Below are 21,111 nucleotides of genomic sequence, written 5' to 3' on the forward strand. Positions count from 1 at the left end.
TACCTTTCCACCAGCGTTGGGGATGTTTGATATGTGACATGAGAAACTATAAACTGCTTGTTGTTAACAGCGTAAACATGATTATTGTGACTTCAGTGAAGATCAGATCACATTTTGTGGGTTAGGGATTGGGGTTAGGGTTAGGGCTAACTCCTAACCCTATTCTTAGGCTAACGAGACCAAAACTTGAAGCTGCTTTTGTCAACACAAGCAACCGTTTGTGTTTACCCGATAGTCTGCCGTGCTGCTCCAGAAAACAACCTTGCTCCATCCAAGCCTGCTGGGTAATCTCTCCCCTGATCTCTTTGCAGGAAAGTGGAGGACCTGCAGTTCAGAGTAGAGGAGGAGTCCATCACCAAAGGAGACCTGGAGGTACTCATCAGCATTACTAATGTCTATACGGGTAATGAGATGGCTGTGTTTTATCATCACAGGTCCGTGTTTTAGTCAGCGCTTGGTTGTGCTGTGTAACGTCCAGACAACGTCCAAGTGTTCGGACAGATGTGCAAACCAGCCTCCGACAACTCTGAACGTATAAAGTTCAGCAAATAGCGATTTTGTGGGTTGAGAGGGCGCAGATATAACGTGAAGCCACGGGTAAATGTTTGATAGCTATAATTCTTCAGATGAGGGGGGCCTGTTCCGTCAGCTGGTGGGGTCTAGGCACGGCTGCTGAAGAGAAGAGGGTCTGGAATGGGTCTCCTCCTACAGGTGGCTGGACTCTCCCGTAGACTCCTCTGAGGGGGTCCGAGCATCTGGTTAGGAAGCCTCCCTGGCCACATGTTCTGGGCACGTCCAACTGGGAGGAGACCCAGAAGAAGACTGAGGACACGCTGAAGACTTTAGATCCTCAGCTGTCCTGGGAGTGCCATGGCATATTCCCAGAGGAGAGCGAGGAGATGGGGAGACCGAGGTCTGGGCATCTGTGCTCAGCCTGGTGCCCTGAGCTCAGGAGCATGAAGTTACTGGATGGATGGATGGATGGATGGATGAATGGATGGATGGATGGATGGATGGATGGATGAAACAAAAGAAAGCGTTGGTTTAAACTGCATTTTTTCTCGGGAGTTATTGAATTTCCATGTAAATGCAGCAGTGCAATCCTAAATTATCCTATTTATTCTACCTCTAAACATGAATTATTTAAGACAAAAAAATACAAAATCAAGGTTTCAAAATGGTAAAATAACAAGTTGGTTTCTGCCGGAGATGCTGCCGGCTTGTCCGCTGAGGACGCCGACCGACAGATCTCAGACCAGACTAGGTGAGTCTCACTAACGGGGGAAACAGAGCGGCGCTCGCTGCTGAGATGTGGCGGACCAGCTTCCTACGGTATTAAACTCAGCTCTCCAGGCAGTTTACGCTCATTAGGTGGACAGGTACCGCTGAGGACGTCTGCACGGCCGGAGGATGGAGGCTGGGGAGGTCATGCTCAGCAGCGGTTTTGTTCGGGGCGATTGTGCTTGTTGAAAAGTTTCAAACCCGCCAGCTGTCAGCATGAAAACTACTGCTGATTAAAACGCTGGGTCAGAAATCACAGTCACGAATTCCTGTCAGAACTAAAAATTATCTAAAACAGACCCAAATCCCATCAGATGTGCAGTCTAATTCGTGCATTGTTCCAGAGACGGCTCTCGGCATGGGCGATGTAGGCGGTCGCCCGGAGGGCACCAAAATGGTCAGTCGGCTCTGCATCTGCAATTTTCTTCTGTTTCAGAACCACACCGGAAAAACTGATGTTTTGTTCCATTTATCTGCTCTAAAACCAAAACAAGACAAAACTAGAAAGGAAAATCATTTAAAAAAAACCCCAAGAAACCAGGGAGGAGAAGTGGGCCACTCAAGGAAACTGGAAGTGACGGACAGCTGGAAGGTACCGGAAGATTATCAACAGCAGAAGAATCGTTTCAGTGGAGCTCGACGAGAAAAATCAGTTATTACTAAACAATAAAACAACGAATCAATCACTCACTACACCTTGATTGCCATCTTAATTTAGACCCTTCTTGGATTTTCCCAACATTCTTATGGGATAAATGGGCCGAGGAACGAAGGATGCACCAATTCAGCCTGCTTCACTCCTCCACCTGTGAATGAGACGGCAGTAGCTGATGCTCCCGCCTCAGCGTTTTACTGCCCCTGTCCATCTCTGAGGTTCCGCTTCCTCCACCCTCCAGCTGTGAGGCGCAGGTGGAACCACCGCCGTGTACTTCTTCCACAGGTTGTGATGTGCAGGATCCTCCAGAGAGCGTCTGCAGCGGATGGGCCAGGGCTTCGGTTATTAAGACGGGGGAAGTTGGTAAATAGTTAATGAGATTGGTGGCTGATTCTGGTATAAATCACAGAGACGTCCACTCCGGGGGGAGAGCCTCTTCAGTAACACACCCATGCTCCACAAATCACACCCGTACAAGCTTTCAGCTTTCAGACAGCAGACGTGATAAAACACTGAAACGCTGGACTCCTGCTTCTGCCAACAGGGAAGACGCAGTCATCCTGCAGCGTCCTTGCGGTTGGGTAAGAGAACCAAGGTGAAAACGCACACGTGATTGTGTCATGGCTTTGATCCGCTGCCGAGCTATCTCGATTCCTGACTTCAAAATCAACTTCAGATGCTGTCAGGGATTATTAACCTGCATAGACTCCTTCCTCTTTCACTCCTGTGTGCTGTGATCTGGATGCAGTTCAGGCAGCGTCTCGGATGCAGATCAACCTGCAGCTGAGGTCTGGGAGTTGTTCCCACGTGGTTGACATTAACAATCTTCTTCTTAGCGTGATTGGATGCAGATGTGTGGAGGATAGTTGCAGTTGTGCATGTGTGTGCATATGTGTGTGTGTGTGTGTGTGTGATGACACTGTTGATGGCTTTATTATATTCGCTTGGCTGCTTTTAGTTGATCAGAGAATGGCTGCTCTGTCATCTTCCACCACTCTGCACATATAGTTGCAAACATTTTTGGACAGTGACATATTGATCATTTGGCTCCTTCTTTTACTTATTTTGGGGGGAATTTAAGCATTTAATACCTTTGGAGTTGTTTTGAAGGTGGTTGGAGCCGGTTCTTTGATGGTATTCCCGTATGAATCAGCAACTTTGGAATTACAGCCGAATAAATCATTGATTTTATAAGAGATGAACTTCTGCTGTGTAAGTTGATGCTCATCGCAGCAACTCCACAAAGAACCACTCCCTGATTTTGGGGGGCTCCTCTCTTCAGCTTTTTAGGGCCCTTTAGCTCTTTAGGGTTAGGGTTAGATGCACCAGCTCTGCGGCGTCAGAAAGAACAAAAAAATTGCTGCTTTATTTTTAAGTTGCCAAAAACACATTGATAGAAAAATATTCAGCCTATTCACTCGTTTTCCTGTTCATGCTGGCTGAAGCTATGAGACACTTTTCATGACCTTTGGAAAGCTGAAACTTTTCATCCGTCTAAACTTCGGCGCAGCATCCTAAACCGCTCGCAGACATGCGCCACATCCTGTCGCAGTGACCAGACCCAAAGAGAGGAAAATGCTCAAGTTCTAACATTTATTTAATAAAAAGTTGCATTTAATCCCCAAAGTACAGAGTCAACAGCTCGTGCAACAGTTTCATGCACAAATGTGCAACAAGTAGGTCCACTAAGTACCCACTAATACTGTACTAGTACAAGACTCACGCAGAGCAACTGTAGCTTTACCTTCACCTGAAGCAAGTGGCGCGACCCACTGGACGGGTCCACGACCCGCTGTGGAGTCCCGGACCACCAGAATCAGCACTCTAGCAGACACTGACCCTCCAGCGAGCGACCCCAGTCTTAGCGTTAGGAGGTTGCGGCTTGAAGGGAGAAACTCTGATGTTTTGTGAGTGTCAGGCGTGAGAGCTGGTCCAATGATCCAAAACATGTTCCCAACTACTCCTGGAAATCCTGCAGAACTCCTCATGATCAGAAGGATATGACCTTGTAATTCAGGATGTGATCAGCTCATGTTAGATTTTATATCCTGTTACTATGATATGATGATATGTAGAGAGGGTATCTCTGTGAAATAATGTGATCAGAACCTCCGTGCTCAGACTTCTGCAGGCACATCAGTCAAGACTTCAGTCCTGATAAAGTTCTCCCCGGTTCTTTGACTACAGAAGCTGGTATTCTCAAGTGTTTTTGATCGTAGCCCTGGTGGTAACTGTGGTGCTGTACCCAGCAGCCCTTTCACCTGGTGCAAGCAATTTGCAAATCAGCTAGAAAGAGAGAAAATGTGACAAAGGGCTGAAAACCAAAACAATGAAGTCTGTTCAGTTTCACGAGAACGCATTTTGCTTTTATTAGGAATGGGGTCTTTGAATCCTTGGATAAAGGAAGGAGCCAAACGTTGAAACAATCTGCTGCTGTCCACGTAGCTGCTGTCATTTATCTATGTATCCACTGGAATGCTCTTTTCCTCTTCTGGTATTTGCAAGGACATTTTGGAGTTTCCTTTTGATTTCATCTTTCGTTGAGTCCAACCTCTGCTGCAGGTTCTTCCACTTGTCGCGGCAGAGAGATAATTCTTTTAAAAGTGCTAGGAAAAACTCTGTGTGCGTGTTGCTCTCTGTCTCCTCAGCAAACCACCGTTGAAGAGCAGAGTCGCATCGTGCAGCTGGAGGAGGAGCTCGGCCTCAGAAGAGCTGAGATCGAGGACCTCCAGGCGAAGCTCAGGCGGGCGGATGGCGGTGCGGCCCCGGGGGCCGGCGCTCCACCGGAGACCCCCCTCCTGCGCGAGGGGCTGGTGTCGGCAGACCATGAGACCGCATCAGAGAGCTGCGAGCTCAGAGGGAAGTACGAGGCTGCATTAGCAGCAGGCCAACAGGAGGTGGAGTCGCTGAAGGCGCTGGTGGATAAACAGAACCTTGAGATCAGCGAGATGAAGCAGAAAGTTCAGCAGGGCTCCAAGGAGAGCATGGAAATGATGGACGGCTGGAAGGTATGGTACTCCTCCACACGTTGAGAGACGGGGTGGGGGGCTCATTTAGATGGAGAATTATGGAGAGAAACGGTTCCCTAGAAGCAAATGGTTGTTTTGGATATAAAAAGTATGTTTTTGAAGCACTTTTATTAAAACAAATTTTGGTGTCCTCTACAGTGAAAGAAAGTTAGTGACTCGTAAATGGAAATAAAGTTTACAGCCAGTGTTCAGTCCATGTTTCACCAGAAACAGTGTTCCTCAGGGAGAGAAAGAAAGTTCATCATCATCTTCATTTTATTTATTTCAAACCAACAAAACCACAACTCTCGTGCTACAAAACAAGAACAGAAAGTTACAGGACACCATTGAACAAAACAAACAACAATACCAACAACAGACACTATAACAAAACAAAACAAACACTGTTTGAAAAGGGGATGGCAGAAGCAAAGCTTATTAATTTCCCAACATCCCCCGCCAACACACATATAACAAAGACAACCATAACACAAAGTTACTCCCTTAAACCCCTCTTCCCCTCAATCATTTCATTTCTTTACATCAGTTTATCTCCTCTTCCCTTTTATACATTTCAAAGACTGCTTTTCTGTACTTACTTTTAAATTGACTGACACTTTGACTAGGTTTAATTTCATCTTCTAAGCTGTTCCACAGAATAACCCCTCCAACAGAAACACACATACTCTTAAGAGTTGATCTTACACTTTGTTGTTGCAATTTAAGTTTTCCTCTTACGTCAAGTTTGATGCTCGACTTTAACGGACATGAGGAGTCTGGTTGGGGAAAATCCAATATGTTATGATGTTGAACAACTTTTCAAGAACTGGTTTCTTTGCAAGTCGTGGACTTGATAACCAAAATATCAGGGAAATCAAAATGACAATAACTCAAGTGATGTTGACATTTAAAATTTGACCAACTTGCTTTCCAAACAGAAATAAGTGATTTTCTCGTTTATCTACAGACTAAATTTGACACGTTAGTGAGTGACCACCAGCGATCCTTGGAGGAACTGAAAGCATCATTGAGCAGAGACCAGGCTGCTCCGGAGGGTCAAGAGCAGGATGCCCAGGAGCTGAGAACCGCCCTGGAGAGCCTGAAGATGGAGCACCAGCTGGAGGTGGAGAACCTCAAGGCCAAGCAAAAGATCGAAGCAGCCATGCTGACGAAGGAGCGCGAGGACCTCTACGCTCGCCTTCAAGAGGCCAAAGACCAGTTGGGCGACGGCAGCAAGCCCTGGAGGTCCGATGTGGAGGCCCAAAGCAGCAAGCGTGCCCTGGACGAGGCCACGGAGAAGCTGCAGAGGGCGGAGCACAGGCTGGCGGAAATGGAGAAAGTCCAGGTGGAGCGGGACAAAAGCACGGCGGAGCTGCGGGACAAACTGGAGCTGTCGGAGAAGAGGATGACCGATTACCAGGCTCTGCAGAAAGCTCAGGCGGAGAGCCAAGAGGAGATCCAGAAACTGGAGGAGAAGCTGAGGGTGACAGCGAACCAGCTGCAGGCCGTCCAGGCTGACCGCTACACGTCTCGCGATGCAAACGTGAGTCAGCAAAGAAATCCTGCAACTTACCCTGCCGTGATGCCACGTGGCGACGCCATGCAGTAATGCCACTTCTTTTACAGGTCATAGAAGACAACGAAATTGCAGATGAGAAGATGAAGCTCAAGCAGAATGTCGACGGTATCTATGACTTTTATTTTAATCCCTCCTGTTTGTAAAATACATCACAGACTTCAGTTGATTCATTTTCCTTGTATGTGCATCACGCCCCTTGTTACTTTCCAGTAATAGAAAACCAACACTAAATTATTGAAACCCCTCTACAGTTCTACAGTTAATCCTTTGATTCAAGGCTATTGTCAGGAGAAAAAAAGAAGATAATCTGTCCATGGCTCGCTGGCTGGTCAGACACAAATTGGCAAGCGGTCAACAGTCACCTGTCTGTCTTCAACTGTTATCTGAGAACGACTCAAATATGCATCAAAGACGCTCGCTTACACGTTGCCGTTCCATTTCTGACAGCATTCACCCTTTGCTCACCCGACCTGGAAGCATCAACTTCCTAGCTCTCCGTTAACTTTGAATGGAGTGATGTCAGGCGTTGGGGACCTGAAATGTGGGAGTTTAGTGTGAAGTGGGAGACTTGCACCTTTTAAAAAAGGTGAGAAAAGTTTGGCTTTCTCAGGCCCCGTTTACACATAGCCGGGTATTTACAAAAACGGATATTTCCCCCTCTACGTTTTGAAAAATTCCATCATTTACACGAGATAGTTTTCAAAATCTCTTCGTTTACACGAATCCGCATAAATAGGCTGTTACCATCATGCCAGCCAATCAGAATCCTGGAAAAAACATCAACAAATGACACGTGACGTGTAACTTCCAGTTAAGGCTGATTTATGGTTCCGCGTTACACCAACGCAGAGCTTACGCCGTAGGGTACGCTGCAACGCACACCGTACGGCGCGCATCGCCGCGTACCCTACGCCGTAGGCTCTGCTTCGATTTAACGCGGGACCATAATTCAGGCTTTACTTCCAAGACGGAACGAGAGTCTTTCGTTTGGAGTGACAGAGAAGTGGAGTTACTTTTAAGTGTGACTTTAGAATATAAAACAGGTAAAATACAAGAAAATATTGACGGTGGCCAAACTAATTGTAAACACAGGTCGCACACATGACGCTGGTGACGTTTCTGTTGCATAATGTGACGTTCTGAAGCCTAAATCTCCGTTTTCCTCTGTTTAGACGCAAACGTGAAAACTGAGTTTTTGAAAATCTCCACTTTGGCCGGAGTTTTCAGAAATTAGCGTTTTTGGTGACTTTGAGCTCCGTTTTCGTGTAAACGAACGGCCAAAACGCATGAAAACGCCTCTGTTTTTGCTCCGTGTAAACAGGGCCTCAGGCATGGACTCAAACATCAGCCTGACACGTTGCAGTTCTGCAGCTCGTGCTTGCCCACATAGCTCACATCACCGTCCTTTCCCCATGAAAGGATGGTGTCAAAGCACCGTCTTAAAAGTGTAGCTAGCTGGAACAAATAGGAGTCGCTGTCAACATTCAGAAAAACCTGGCAAAGAAGCCACCAGCGAAGCCGACAGCATTGACTACAACTGAGCATGTCACTTTTTGAGTTACCTGTCTGTAATATGTTTTATAGCCTAGCTCATTTTCAACATTTCAAGTTTTAGTTTTTTAGTCACCAGGATGTGGCGACATGTCAGTGAATATTGATAACAACATACTACATTCATTCGTCATTCATATGAAACGGTTCCAACAAACTTCCACTCACTGTGTGTTGCCATGGTGAATCACGGATTGTAGCAGGTGTTCAGTCAGCATACTCCAACTCTGAACACCTTTCTTGAAAACGAAAACTCAAGGCTTTGTTGACTCCGAATTAGTCTTTTTGACTCTGAGTTTCTTGAGCCTCCTTTGTGAAACAGGAAAGGGAAAAGAAACTTAGTTTTTGCTTATTTGGTCTCATTTTTGCACCTGTTTTGAGTTTTAACATGTATTAGCAGTGGAGCTACCCCTACTGCTTTGTGTACACTGCTGTGCATGTAGAGCCAGCCAGCACACATCCACTGATGAAGACATTTAGCTGAAACTGAGCCCATCAGAGCCAGATGTGCTAATCTCAGCTGGGCAGCTGCTGGCTGCCGCAGTGCCTCAAATTTAATTTAATAACACTTATGAGGGGGGAATACGCCTCACAGAAAAGGACGGAAAAGCAGATTGAACCTGTTCAATCATAAATTAAAGCTTATAATGGCAGCTAAATTATCTTAGATTTGTGACTAGAATGAGTTGATCATTTATTACTGTCACTGAAAGCTCAAATCAGCATGAAAATACAACTCCTTTGCTCAAAGATTTCTTATAAACTGGTAAATGAGTGATAAGGAGGTAACATTACTTCAGACCATTAGTGTGCACCGCACACACTTTGACATTATCCAGTCACCAGGGCCATGATTGGTGTTGTATTTCAAATCACTCTGCTTGCTTTCCCTCAGAAACGATGGAGAAGTTAATGAAAAGGGAAAAAGAAGTCTCTACCCTCACTTCCCAGGTCGAGGCCCTCAAATCACAGATTGGAGGTAAATGCCCACATCTACCACATGATGGCCTTTTTCCAAGCTCTGATGTCTTTGTTCTCGTAGGTTTTCTATGAAAATGATCAACAACACCGCATTACTGCAGAGGCTGCTCGTCTTCTGTGTAAAGTTTCTGTTTAGGTTTTGGATGATGATGACTGATAAGGCCATCCTACTTAAATAAGATTTAAACTGCACGTGTCATCTCTTTTGAGTCACCTCAAAAGGATCCTATATGAACAATATGATCTTATCATGGAGAAAAGACTATAATTCTATCTTGTGTAAAGATCTGTAAAGCATAAAGACCTAATTTTGATGTTAGTTGTTCCTTGAGAGTCTGAGTAATTAACATAAGTGAAGACTGAAAATGAGCTGTAAATGCATTACAATCAAATCATCTGCTGGCATTATCTTATTCACGCTGCAAGGTTACATCCCTGTTATTTTTGTGGAAGTGGTAAAGCTTTAGCGCTCAGGAACTCATGAAGACATGGGCTCAGAAGAGGAAAAATCTCCTACGGGCCGCTGGAGGCCGCTGAGGCTAAGTGCCGATGTGGTTTGCAGACACTGCTCTGTCCAGCCGTTGTATTAAACTCTACGAGATCGATCTTCCTTGGAAGATCACTGTCTGAGTAAAAACACACATGCTGTCTCGAGTTTCTTTGGTTTGTAGAGATGCTGTTATCACTTCGAGCAGGTTAATCCATGAATTCACCCTATACACAACTGGGTGTCCAACCTGAAGTTAGTGGTTCTGTAGTTTGATGAAACCGCGGTTTATTAAATATTGGATTAAGGTTCAGGGGGTGAAACAGCTCTTACTGTGTTTTGGGTCTTTCCGCTAAGTTACAAATCTACACTGAACAGAGTTCTTGTCTCCCACCAAGGACATAAATGCTAACCCATCTGAAACGTCATGCTGGAGTCCAGCCTCGTCTTCTTTAGCTTATCACATCACTGAGAAAGCTACTCGGACAACGCCTGTCTTCAAGAGACGGGAGCTGTTTGAAGTGTCTGGTGCAGCAGATGAGAAGGGCTGTAGCTGTAGTGGCTTCATGTGATGAGCGTCCCTCTGTCTTCTGCACCCGTTTGTCCTGCACAGGCGGGTCCAAAGGAACCTCACTAAGGGCCCGATTTACTAAGATCCTAAATAAAGAGTACTAAATTGCGTGTGCACTGAAAAAGTTTGCGCGTGCTGTTGTGTGTTTTGCGGGTGATCAACTAAGATTGCGTGCGCAATTGAAAACAGGTGCAAACAGCAGTATTTAAATGAGGTGTTGCGCGTCTTACGGTTTGCGGCGCAAACTTTGCGCCATGGAGAGTGGATGGAAAGCAGGATATAGTCGCAAGCGCAAAATGAAATTTGACGAGTTGGAGTTAGAGATATTAGTGGAAGAGGCAAATTGTTGTATTCAGCACCCCTGCCGTGAAAAGCACCCCCTCGTATATTCAATGATAAGTAGACCAAGAAAAAAAACAACACACTGACACTTCAATATATTTATATATACACACTCACACAAACACATACTTAGGAGTTTATATTATATATATTTACAAATATTATGGAAGACAACACAGTAAGCAGGCTATTAATTAATGACATCAATAACCATTTACCCGATTTTTGTTATCTGTGACTGTGATTGTGGGAAAGTATGACTATTGTGGAATCCATGAGCGCATTTAAACATGAATCACTAACACAAAACTGGACGCTAAACAGAACGTGACACGGAATGAGAATATCATTTTTGTCAGACGAGGGGGTGCTTTTCACGGCAGGGGTGCTGAATACGGCACAACACCGGGGTATGACAACTGCAGAACATATAGGCGCACAATAAGAAACACTTTTTTCTCCATGAAAACACGTGATTTATTTATTATCACAAATAAAAAAATTAATGTGCCTCCTGTGGTAACCTTTTGCTGAATAATACTCGATTTAACATTCAAATAAAATATTTCTCCTTTTGCATGTGGAGTTTAGCACCTTCCTTTCGAACGTATTAAATACAGACGCAATCACAATCCCCGCAATTACTTTCAGGCTTGGTAAATCTCATTGCGCGTGGTAAATGGACCAATTTGCATCTTTCCCTCCCAGTATTTAGCGATTCCTGGCGGGTACGCCCCATATTGATTATTCATCAGGGCAAAAGTACTACGGTAAATGAATAGCGTGTGCTATTTTGTGTATTTGAGAGGCGCAGTCCTCTTTGCACGCTGTTAGTAGATCAGCTTGCACTTTGGTTTGCGGGTGATGTCAAGTTTGCACACGTTTTTACACACGCAAACCTTTAGTAAATCAGGCCCTGAGTCTCTAAAAAGACTGAAATGCCCACCAAAATAAAATGATGAACCTGCAGATGATCGTAATGTGGGCCCTTTAATCCCTAGACCTTCACATAAGCACCCAGCAGCCGTAAATACAGCTGGTACACCTGGTAGATACGGTAGATACAGCCGGTAACCAGCTGGTACCATTCACTTATCTGGGAATCGTGTTTTTCTCTCCCCGCTAGTCCTGGGAGCCAAAGTTCACTCGGGGGAAAGGAAAGCTGAAATCCTGGCCAAGGAGAAGAACCGTTTGGAGGCCGAGCTCGAGTCCATGACCAGAAAATCCCACGATGCCTCTGGGCAGCTGGTCAGCATCAGCCAGGATCTGCTGAAGAAAGAGCGGTAATGGCTGTATTGATTTTACTTCCCTCCCAGCCCTCTCCGGATGACAGACGTGAAAACTGATATCCTTGTGCATGCAGACGTGATGTGTAAAAATAGTTTTATTATCAGTCTGGTAATGGGTTGGTGAACGCCACAGACACTATACCTCAGGCCTCCTGACTCAATTCTTTGTTTCCCATAAAGGAACTGCATGATGAAAGACATTTACAAGTAATAAGCGTCTGTTTATCAGCAGGATTCTGCTCATCCAGTAAAAGCATTCTTGACAGACAGTTGCCATGACTTTAATCCTTGTTGCCCTTCAGAGCCGTCCAGTTTTCAGTCCTGCGGGCCAGAAGACAAGTAGAGAAAGCTGACTGTGTTGTTGTTTTACCCCAGGAGTCTGAATGAACTGAGGGTGTTGCTCCTGGAATCACACCGTCACTCGCGGGACATGGAGAAAGACATAAGCCGAGAAGTGCACAAAGCTGAGTGGAAGATCAAGGAGCAGAAGCTGCAGGACGACATCAGAACCCTGCGAGAAAAGCTGCTTCTGCTGGTGAGGACGAGTGTTACTGGGAACATCCAGGAAACGTTGGCTCTGCTCGGCAGCTTTTTGGACATGGTTCTGTTAGAAATGAACATCACACATGGCTAACATGTCCTGCAGATAGTATTTAATATTCAACTCAAAAGAAAACAGAAGAATGTGGACTTCTGCATTTCCAGACATGGGACTGACTATTGCCACCGCCCGCCCTTCTAATCAATGCTAATCAATAACAACACTATCTGTGGTGTTTAGCGCTTGCAGTTTAGCAACGGGGCAACTAACTCTGACTGTATGACCTGAACAAGATGAATGAACTGTTATACACAGAAAGATTAATGAGAAGTTTACTTGAGCTTTCTCAAACTTTCCGAGTGTGAACTCCAACCCGATGAGGCGTTCCTGACCAGGAACTCTTTCCTGAATAGCCATAGAAAATGAAACGCACCGTTGAGGCCCGGTTCCGGCCACCAAGCACTTTCCCCACTTCTCCACAGCAGGAGATGAAAACAGCGGGCTTCCAGTTTAGTTAAGTTATTCTGATTCGGCAGGTCGGAGGAGAGGAAATACCCACACTTTGTGGAAAGGTTTTGGAAGTTTTAAAACAAAGTTCAGCACTTATGAAACTTCGGGAAGCTTTTATAGCTTCTGCAGTCATGTTTAAATTTGTTACTGACTCCATTTATTTCATATTCATTTCTCTTCATGCACATGAATCAGAGATGGCATCACTCCCAAAGACCTCACTTTCCCCCCGACTCCTGCCCGCTAACATTTTATATTCCTACTATTAACTTTTATAACTGTGGTTTCCCGTTTGGAGCCAGCCTTGAGTGGCAGCCTCGAGTGGCCAACATGGTGCAACACGGCTCCCCTCCGGTCCCCCACAGCTAGCATGTTGGTTACATGATGTTCACCTAATTCCTGAAAGCTCCTCCCTGATTGGAACCACTGCCCAAGTACCGCTTCTGTGGTTTGGGATGGAACTCCAGCTGGTTGTGTTTTTAGGAACTTTGCAGCTCCAAGATGAAAACTCAACCATGGAGTGGACCGCTTGTTTCACTAATAAAAGTACCCTCTTCAAACTTACCAAATACATAATAATGATAATGGATTACATTTATATCACGCTTTCCTGGACACTCAGTGCTCACGATGCTCACATTATCCATCCAGTCCCCACTCGTACTGGGGGGGCCCGGGCCGGGCTGGCTGAGACGTTAAAGTCTAAAATTTAGTTTCCATGTAACCCAACTTCTGTCCTTGTTGTATAAACTCTTTTAAGTTGGTGCTCAGGTGCTCAGGTGCTGCTCCTGGGATCCAGGGGAACCTCTCGGGAGAGTTTAGTATGATGATCGTTTATTTCCATTTGCAGACTTGAGTTTCCTGCTCTGTGTGTGTTTCAGGGTCGGGAGCGGTCCTCGCCCGACCACCGGCGGTTCTCCATGCTAGAACCCTCGGCTCTGGACTCGGAGGTGAATCGCCTGCGCCAGCGGCTCCTGGGCACCGAGGACGCCCTGAGGAACGCCTTGGAGCACAACCAGCAGGTGGACCAGCTGGTCCAGGCCATGCGTAAACGTCCCGATAAAAGCCCGGTAAATTAAGGTCTAGTGTAGCCAGAAGCCAGAAGTTGCAATAATTGCACAGAACTCACAAAATGTGTTTTTATGTTATTTTTGTTCATAAGAACAAGCAGAGTGAACTTTGAATTTGAATTATCGACGACTTTGAGAAGTACTTTGCGCTCAGGTGTGTTCTCATAGTTGGTAATGATACAAGATGCTCTATATTGCCTCTTCATGTTTTAACATAGTGATGGAAATAGCGGCCTAAATGCTCAGCGCTTTTTATAACTTCATGACGAGACCAGAAGTGAGTAGAAATTGTTAGTGACTCTTTTCTGTTTTATTTCTTTTTCACTTTAAGATAGGCTGCACAAGGGCAACTATGATGGATCATGTCCATTATGTCTTTCAGGCCCACGGTGCAAATTCAGCTAATGGGATTCATCACCAGGAGTCAGATGGCACTCAAGATGTCGGTACTCTCTCTTCGTATTCGTCCTCCATTTCTCCGATGAGGTGTTCTGAATGCATGTTTCCTTTGCTGCTCAGGAACAACACTGATACAAACCGGACGGATAAGACGGGGGACACGACCCGGACCGACCTGGGACGCGCAGACGAAGCTTCTCCGACACATCTCCTTGATCCTGCTACGATGCCTGAAGAACATTTCCGTTTACACTTAAAACCAAAACAGCAAACCTCTTTCTCAAGTGAATTTATGTGTCGTTGCAGAAAGCACCTATTAGCCAATCATGAAGCTTAAACTACTATAAAAATAATGGACATTAAGAGATATTATTGGGACAACTGCTGAAAACATACAATATGGCAACTTTTGATGCTTTACAGTAGAAAGTTTGAAGAACTTTGACAATTCTGAATTCTGATCTGGGAAGCGAAACTGCTGATGGACAACTTCATGAAAAACTGAGGAGCTGTGTCTCTATCGCTTTCTTTTTTCTTTTATTTATTACATTTCCTTTGCTGTTTCTTTGGGATAATCCACTGTGCTGTAGGGGGGCCGTCTTGGCCGGTGACACACATGAATTCTGACTATTTTTTAGCAAATTTGGCTCATTGGTCACCTTAACTCATGAGAATTGGTATCAAAGTAACTCATACCTGGTTTGAGTTAGCAGTTGTAGCGCACAAAAATGAATGAAAATACTTTCTCCACCAAAAACATGCTTTTATGAGTCGGAAACAAAGTTGGTGGGCTTTAAAGCTTTTTGTATTCCGTTAGGGCTCTGGTCAGCGTGTATGCATTTGAAACGTTTTCTTCTTCTCCAGAAACCATTTCTTGCAAAACTGTAGGATGCCTTGTCACATGTTTGGCCTGTAAACACTATTTCAGCCTTTTAATATGAAATCAGTCACTAAACGTATGGGGGGAAAAAAAGCCCCAGTCATTCTCTTGTGGGTAAAAGTCTTAGCACGCGAGTCTTCGAGGGGCATCTGGATGTAAGGAAAATGAAAGGTACAAAACAGTGTGAATTTTAATTTAAGGATTTTATGCAAGAGAAAATAATGTATTGTACTTTTGCATCCAGGAGTACTACAATAATGAATCTGTTAACTGGTGGTTATGCAGAGCCACTGATGGATCACAGATCAATAATGGGATCACCCCACATGCACAGGCTCAGCAGTGTTTTTCAGAAGACTGACGCTGACTTGGCCTCTAATCCTCCCCTGAGTAACGAGGCCGCTGAGCCCTTCCCTAAAAGCAGCTGTTTCTGTGGTTGTGTTTTGTGGGACGCCGGACGTCAGCGGACTCGCCGCTCAGACTGGTGTCAACTAATCTGGAGGGTTTGCTGAATTCAGCTTTGAGTGATGCTACACCTGGTTTAAATGGATGTAATAAATTATTCCTGACTTCTTCATTCCTTCATATGCAGTCTGGCCATGTATGGGTCTGTCTGCTATAACTGTTTAGTTTTTTTTATTTACTGTACTTCCATATTGTGGTATCAATGGACTATATACAGAATGACATGACACTCCAGCAGATCCACTTCTATGTCTTAAAATGTCCCTGGATTGCTTTACTGACCCCCTTTTAATCCTACTGAAGGGCTGTCACCTCGTACAACGAATGTGGGATGTGTCCCTCGCCCCCGCCCAGATTAATGACCCCTGGCCTTCATTTGGATTTATATTGCAAGTCTTCCAAAGGCAGATGTGTTTTTCTGTTTGCAGGTTGCTGTTGCTTTACACGTGACAATACGACGAGGCCAGCGTTGCGTAGCAAGCTTGGAGTCGTCTCTCCTGCACAGAACATGCAGGGTTGGCACTCGTCGACTAGTCGAAACTCAAATTCTATATTGGATATTACTGTACATGGCCTGGAGGATTCATACCCTTTGAATAATTGCTGCCCTGTTTTTGGAGATTGAGTCATTAAATATTAACAATGTGGTAAATGGTTGATGGTGTTTTACTTTGCTTGGTGTCACTTCTGTGTTTTTAAAGCCAAGCACAACACACAGGTTGTTTCTGCTGAGTTGAGTTGGGCGGCGTCATGTTTCCAGCCACCAACATGACGAGGGTTTAGAAAGTTATAACTTATTCAACCATCCATCAGCACTTGCACATGCAAGCTCCGAGTTATACGCAACAGTGGATCATTTACCAGTCTGAAGCAAATATTTGTGATTAAAATGTGGAGAGGAAATGATGATCGCTTTATGTGGAAAAATGATTTCCACAATGGAGGAACATAAAGACACTACATGTTCTTTTAACACGTCTGACCTCCTGGTATCAATCTTTAGTGGTTGGCCTTGACGGAAGTGGGCTCTCTTATCCACTTGTCCCAGATTTTCACTTAAAAGCATTCTGGTTTTACTGCTGACGTCTGACTAAGTAAGTGATTAAATGTTCGCAGACACGAATAAAAAGGTACATATCTACCTCTTGCTCATGAGGTTTTATACAAGTTGCATAAAAACCCAACCAAACAGGGTCACAGTGTATTATGTGCAGGATTTATGGTTAAATATTATTACAAATGGTTCCAGAGTGCGTTTGATTGAAGATAACACGTGAACTTTACTCCACATTCAAGCAGGCTTGAGCTATTTTAGGCCAAAATTATAGTCATGGCATAACTTCCATGATGTAACTGCTGTATATCCACTTTTGACAGATCCTAATCCTAAAAATAATCTGGATGCAGCACAGCTATCCCCACAACTTCACCCCGGGTCGTGTATGAAGGCAGAGCCGGGTGTTTTAATGAGTCCAAACACTAATAAAGTGCAAGTGGAATATTTTCTTCACTTTTTCCCATTTTAAGTAGATCATATAATCTTTGACAGTAAATCAATTTAAACTTTAACTTTACTGTCCTCAGAGGGCAGACAGAGACAATGTAAAACGAATGACATAAACAACACACCAAAAAGAGGATGTGCACAAAATAACATCCTTGATCCACATACATGTACTAATATCTACTAATATGAACAATTAACACCCACACGACGTGTATCTCGCGCTGGATTCAGAATAACACACGAGGTACCATTGAAGGTTCCGTTTGGGTCATAAATAGGGTTGCCAACTCCCTGCAAAATAAATAAGGGACACCTCAACCCGATTGCCTTCACCCTTCCTGTCGTGGTTAATTTTTTTAGCCCCTTTTTTTGTGAGTGAAACGATTTTTTTACCTATTTGACTCGAACCTGAATTGAATTAGATGCATATTTTTGAATGCCATGAACACATGGAAACACATTATTATCCAGCTATTCACTTTAATACAAAATAACAAAATAAACTGAATAAAATAAGTATTTTTCTTAAACAGAAACCTGTCCTGCTTAAATTTAAAAAAAAAGTATGTATATGTATAAAACAATAGAAAGAAAGCAGAACATCCATCCTGTAATAGTGCACATTTTTAGTGTAATAACAAAAGTGCAAACAGAAAGTCTGTAGAAAACTTGTAAACATATGTGTGCCTCAAAGACCATGAATGTACAGTTGTAGTAAAACAGAAAAAATAACTTATGAACTCAACAGCTCAATGCCATTTTCCATTGGCATTTTATGACTATTTTTTGACCCACACTAATACGGGACAATGTGCGTCCCTTTTCAGCTCAATACGGGACTTTAGTTTAGTTAGAGTTGGCAACCGTCATAAATGGAAGAAAAAGGGTAATAAAATAGCTTAACATTAGTAGTAGTAGTAGTAGTGTTTATTTCGAATATGAATCATATTTAAAAAAAAGAAAGAAATAAGACAATCGTCTTAACATGAGACATAACATACAGTTAGTATGTACACAGTGAGTACATATTCGAAAGGGAGTGAGAAGAAGTAAAACTTATAAACTCTCACCCCCTCTCCTTAAATATGACTAGCTAATATATGCAATGTGTGCAACATAACATTATGCAAACATAATATTGCCTATACACAATAATTACACACACACACACACACACACACACACACACACACACACACACACACACACACACACACACACACACACACACACACACACACACACAGGAAAAAAAAAAAAAAAAAAAAAAAAAAAAAAAAACAAGACAACAACATTGTAAAAACATTGTAACAACACACGCTACTGACCAGTGTAAGAAAATAAGGATAAAAATAAATAAATAAAAAATAAACACTGTATTATTGCACCCACACATTTTGCTCATCCCTGTACCTCTGAAAAATAATATTTGTATTTTATTTTAAACTGTTTAATATCTGGACATTGCTTTAATTCCACTGAAAACTTGTTCCATATCCTCAGCCCGCGGACTGAAACATTAATGAAAATCCTCTATAAACCCACGTCCACCTGATCCCACAGTTGTAGTCAGTACTCGAGTTGTAAAAAAAAATCAGGGGGGGATGGTGGATTTTATCATATGGGGACAGATAATTTGTGCTGATTACAAATAATATAATATATCACAAATAATAGCACTGACCAAAACACCTGCAGAAATACTGCAGGAATGACATAGAAGCATTTAAATGCAGCCTTCTGTAAGCTTTAAATATCCACTGGGCTTACATCAAATACATCAAAACACAACAATAAAAAACAGTTTTCTGAACTTATCAATATGACTCTGTCCTTCACAGGATAAGTAAAATGGATCACTGCAAAAACTCAAAATTTTAACAAGAATATTTGTCTTATTTCTAGTTAAAATGTCTCATTTTAGTAAAGAAATCTCATTACACTTAAAACAAGACTCATCACTGGAAAAACAACAATTTTCACCTGTTTCAAGTAGATTTTCACTTAAAATAAGTAGAAAAATCTGCCAGTGGAACAAGATTTTTTTGCTAATGAGAAAATAAATCTTGTCCCACTGGCAGATTTTTCTACTTATTTCAAGTGAAAATGTATTTGAAACAGGTGAAAATTGTCAAATAAGTTATTTTTCTGGTGATGACTCTAAATGTTGAAATAGCAGTAAAACCACATTCATTGATGAAATAACATAAGGGATGGAAAGGGGGGATGATTTTGACCGTTTTTATTTCGGGGGGATGCCACCCCCCTCATCCCCCCTCAACTCGAGTACTGGTTGTAGTCCGGTCCGGTCCCCGGTCCGCTAATCCCGTGTGTAAAGCTCAGCCAATGAGCTTGGGTGTTGGTTCGGGCCGGGATTAGCGGGGCGAGTGTCTCTCCCTGTTACTGGATTACAGAACAAAGAGACGGGACCAGGACCCGCCGCTCCGCTCGGTGCGGGAGGACAAACTAAACACCAATAAACCCCGAAAACACGCTCAACCGCGGCTCGGCCACGGAGCCGGGATGATCCGGATTACGGCTCGGTTCTAGCGACGTGCGGAGAGACGTAGTGGACCGGAACCGCGGGCCCTGTGATGGATTAAACCCGGGAATATTCCGGGATTGACGGCAGAGACGAGGCTATTTAATCGCTAATTCGGGTGAGATTTCCCCGTTTTTGCACCTGTATTCAACCCCCCACCTACGTGCATCGGTGCACGGGGTCGTTGTTGTGGCTGTGCGTTTGTGACTCGGTTATAAACGGGTTTTAAATGGGTTATAAACCCCGGATTATAACCTAATTTGTGGGTGGGTTAGCCTAGCCACACTAGCCCGTTAGCTCTGCGGCTAGCTGCTGTAATGCTGCTAACGCTGCTCATTAACCACATTAACCAGCTTTAACCAGCTATGGAGCTTATAAACATCTGTTTTAGTTCGCTGTGTTTGCGAGGACTGCTCTGGTCTCCTCCCAAGTTAGTGCCAGCTGGGTTTATGGCAGGAAAACAGACCTGGATCTGGATCTGAAGCTGCTCCAGACAGGACAACAAAGACAGCCGGGGGGATAAAAGAGACATAAATACGGGAGGATGGACGGGTTAACGTGGTTCTGTTGTGAGCTGTTTGATACAGCTGGGTAGTTCTGACCATGACATCTGTCTGTGGTCTTTACTTCTGATCCACTGCTGCAGTTTATCATATCTGGATTAAAAAGTAGTCGCTTCTTGGAGGGATTTTCTCAAGACTGAGACACAGATGTTGTAAAAGAGACTGAGACACAGATGTTGTAAAAGAGACTGAGACAGATGTTGTAAAAGAGACCGAGACACAGATGTTGTAAAAGAGACTGACACAGATGTTGTAAAAGAGACTGAGAGACATAGATGTTGTAAAAGAGACTGAGAGACACAGATGTTGTAAAAGAGACTGAGAGACACAGATGTTGTAAAAGAGACTGAGAGACATAGATGTTGTAAAAGAGACTGAGAGACACAGATGTTGTAAAAGAGACTGAGAGACATAGATGTTGTAAAAGAGACTGAGAGACACAGATGTTGTAAAAGAGACTGAGAGACACAGATGTTGTAAAAGAGACTGAGAGACACAGATGTTGTAAAAGAGACTGAGAGACATAGATGTTGTAAAAGAGACTGAGAGACACAGATGTTGTAAAAGAGACTGAGAGACACAGATGTTGTAAAAGAGACTGAGAGACACAGATGTTGTAAAAGAGACTGAGACACAGATGTTGTAAAAGAAAAAGACACTGAGAGATAGGGTTGGGCAAAAATATTGATACGGCAATATATCGCGATACATAGTCTCCCGATACAATATCGATATTCAATGTATGTATCGCGATTTATTGCCGTATCAATATTTTTGCCCACCCCTAGTTGCACTTTATTTTGTGATTTCAGTGTAGGTGAGACACTGCATTTTATTTTTGTCATTTTAAGTCAGGGGCAAGTAGCTGTACTGTATTTTTGTGATTTCAA

General features: G+C 43.7%; 2 protein-coding genes across 4 annotated transcripts in view; both read left to right on the forward strand.

The window, feature by feature from the left end:
• clip2 (CAP-GLY domain containing linker protein 2) overlaps positions 1-16,261 on the forward strand; it is a 48,065-nt gene extending 31,804 nt beyond the window's left edge. The window contains exons 8-18 of one of the 2 annotated variants that reach the window (XM_061740285.1): positions 312-372; positions 2,481-2,531; positions 4,585-4,944; positions 5,912-6,487; positions 6,571-6,628; positions 8,970-9,053; positions 11,582-11,738; positions 12,120-12,279; positions 13,677-13,865; positions 14,248-14,307; positions 14,385-16,261. In XM_061740285.1, coding sequence (XP_061596269.1) covers positions 312-372; positions 2,481-2,531; positions 4,585-4,944; positions 5,912-6,487; positions 6,571-6,628; positions 8,970-9,053; positions 11,582-11,738; positions 12,120-12,279; positions 13,677-13,865; positions 14,248-14,307; positions 14,385-14,396 — 1,768 coding nt within the window. In that variant the 3' untranslated portion in view covers positions 14,397-16,261. The remainder of the gene's footprint in view (positions 1-311; positions 373-2,480; positions 2,532-4,584; positions 4,945-5,911; positions 6,488-6,570; positions 6,629-8,969; positions 9,054-11,581; positions 11,739-12,119; positions 12,280-13,676; positions 13,866-14,247; positions 14,308-14,384) is intronic. The other variant, XM_061740286.1, reaches the window with a different exon arrangement.
• Positions 16,262-19,413: 3,152 nt separating this feature from the next.
• The window catches only part of gtf2ird1 (GTF2I repeat domain containing 1), a 36,498-nt gene continuing 34,800 nt past the window's right edge, over positions 19,414-21,111 (forward strand). Inside the window, exon 1 of one of the 2 annotated variants that reach the window (XM_061740288.1) lies at positions 19,414-19,776. The gene's annotated coding sequence lies outside the window, so the exon portion shown is untranslated. The remainder of the gene's footprint in view (positions 19,777-21,111) is intronic. The other variant, XM_061740287.1, reaches the window with a different exon arrangement.

This window comes from Cololabis saira, chromosome 14 (assembly GCF_033807715.1).
Source record: "Cololabis saira isolate AMF1-May2022 chromosome 14, fColSai1.1, whole genome shotgun sequence".
NCBI classification, from domain to species: domain Eukaryota; kingdom Metazoa; phylum Chordata; class Actinopteri; order Beloniformes; family Belonidae; genus Cololabis; species Cololabis saira.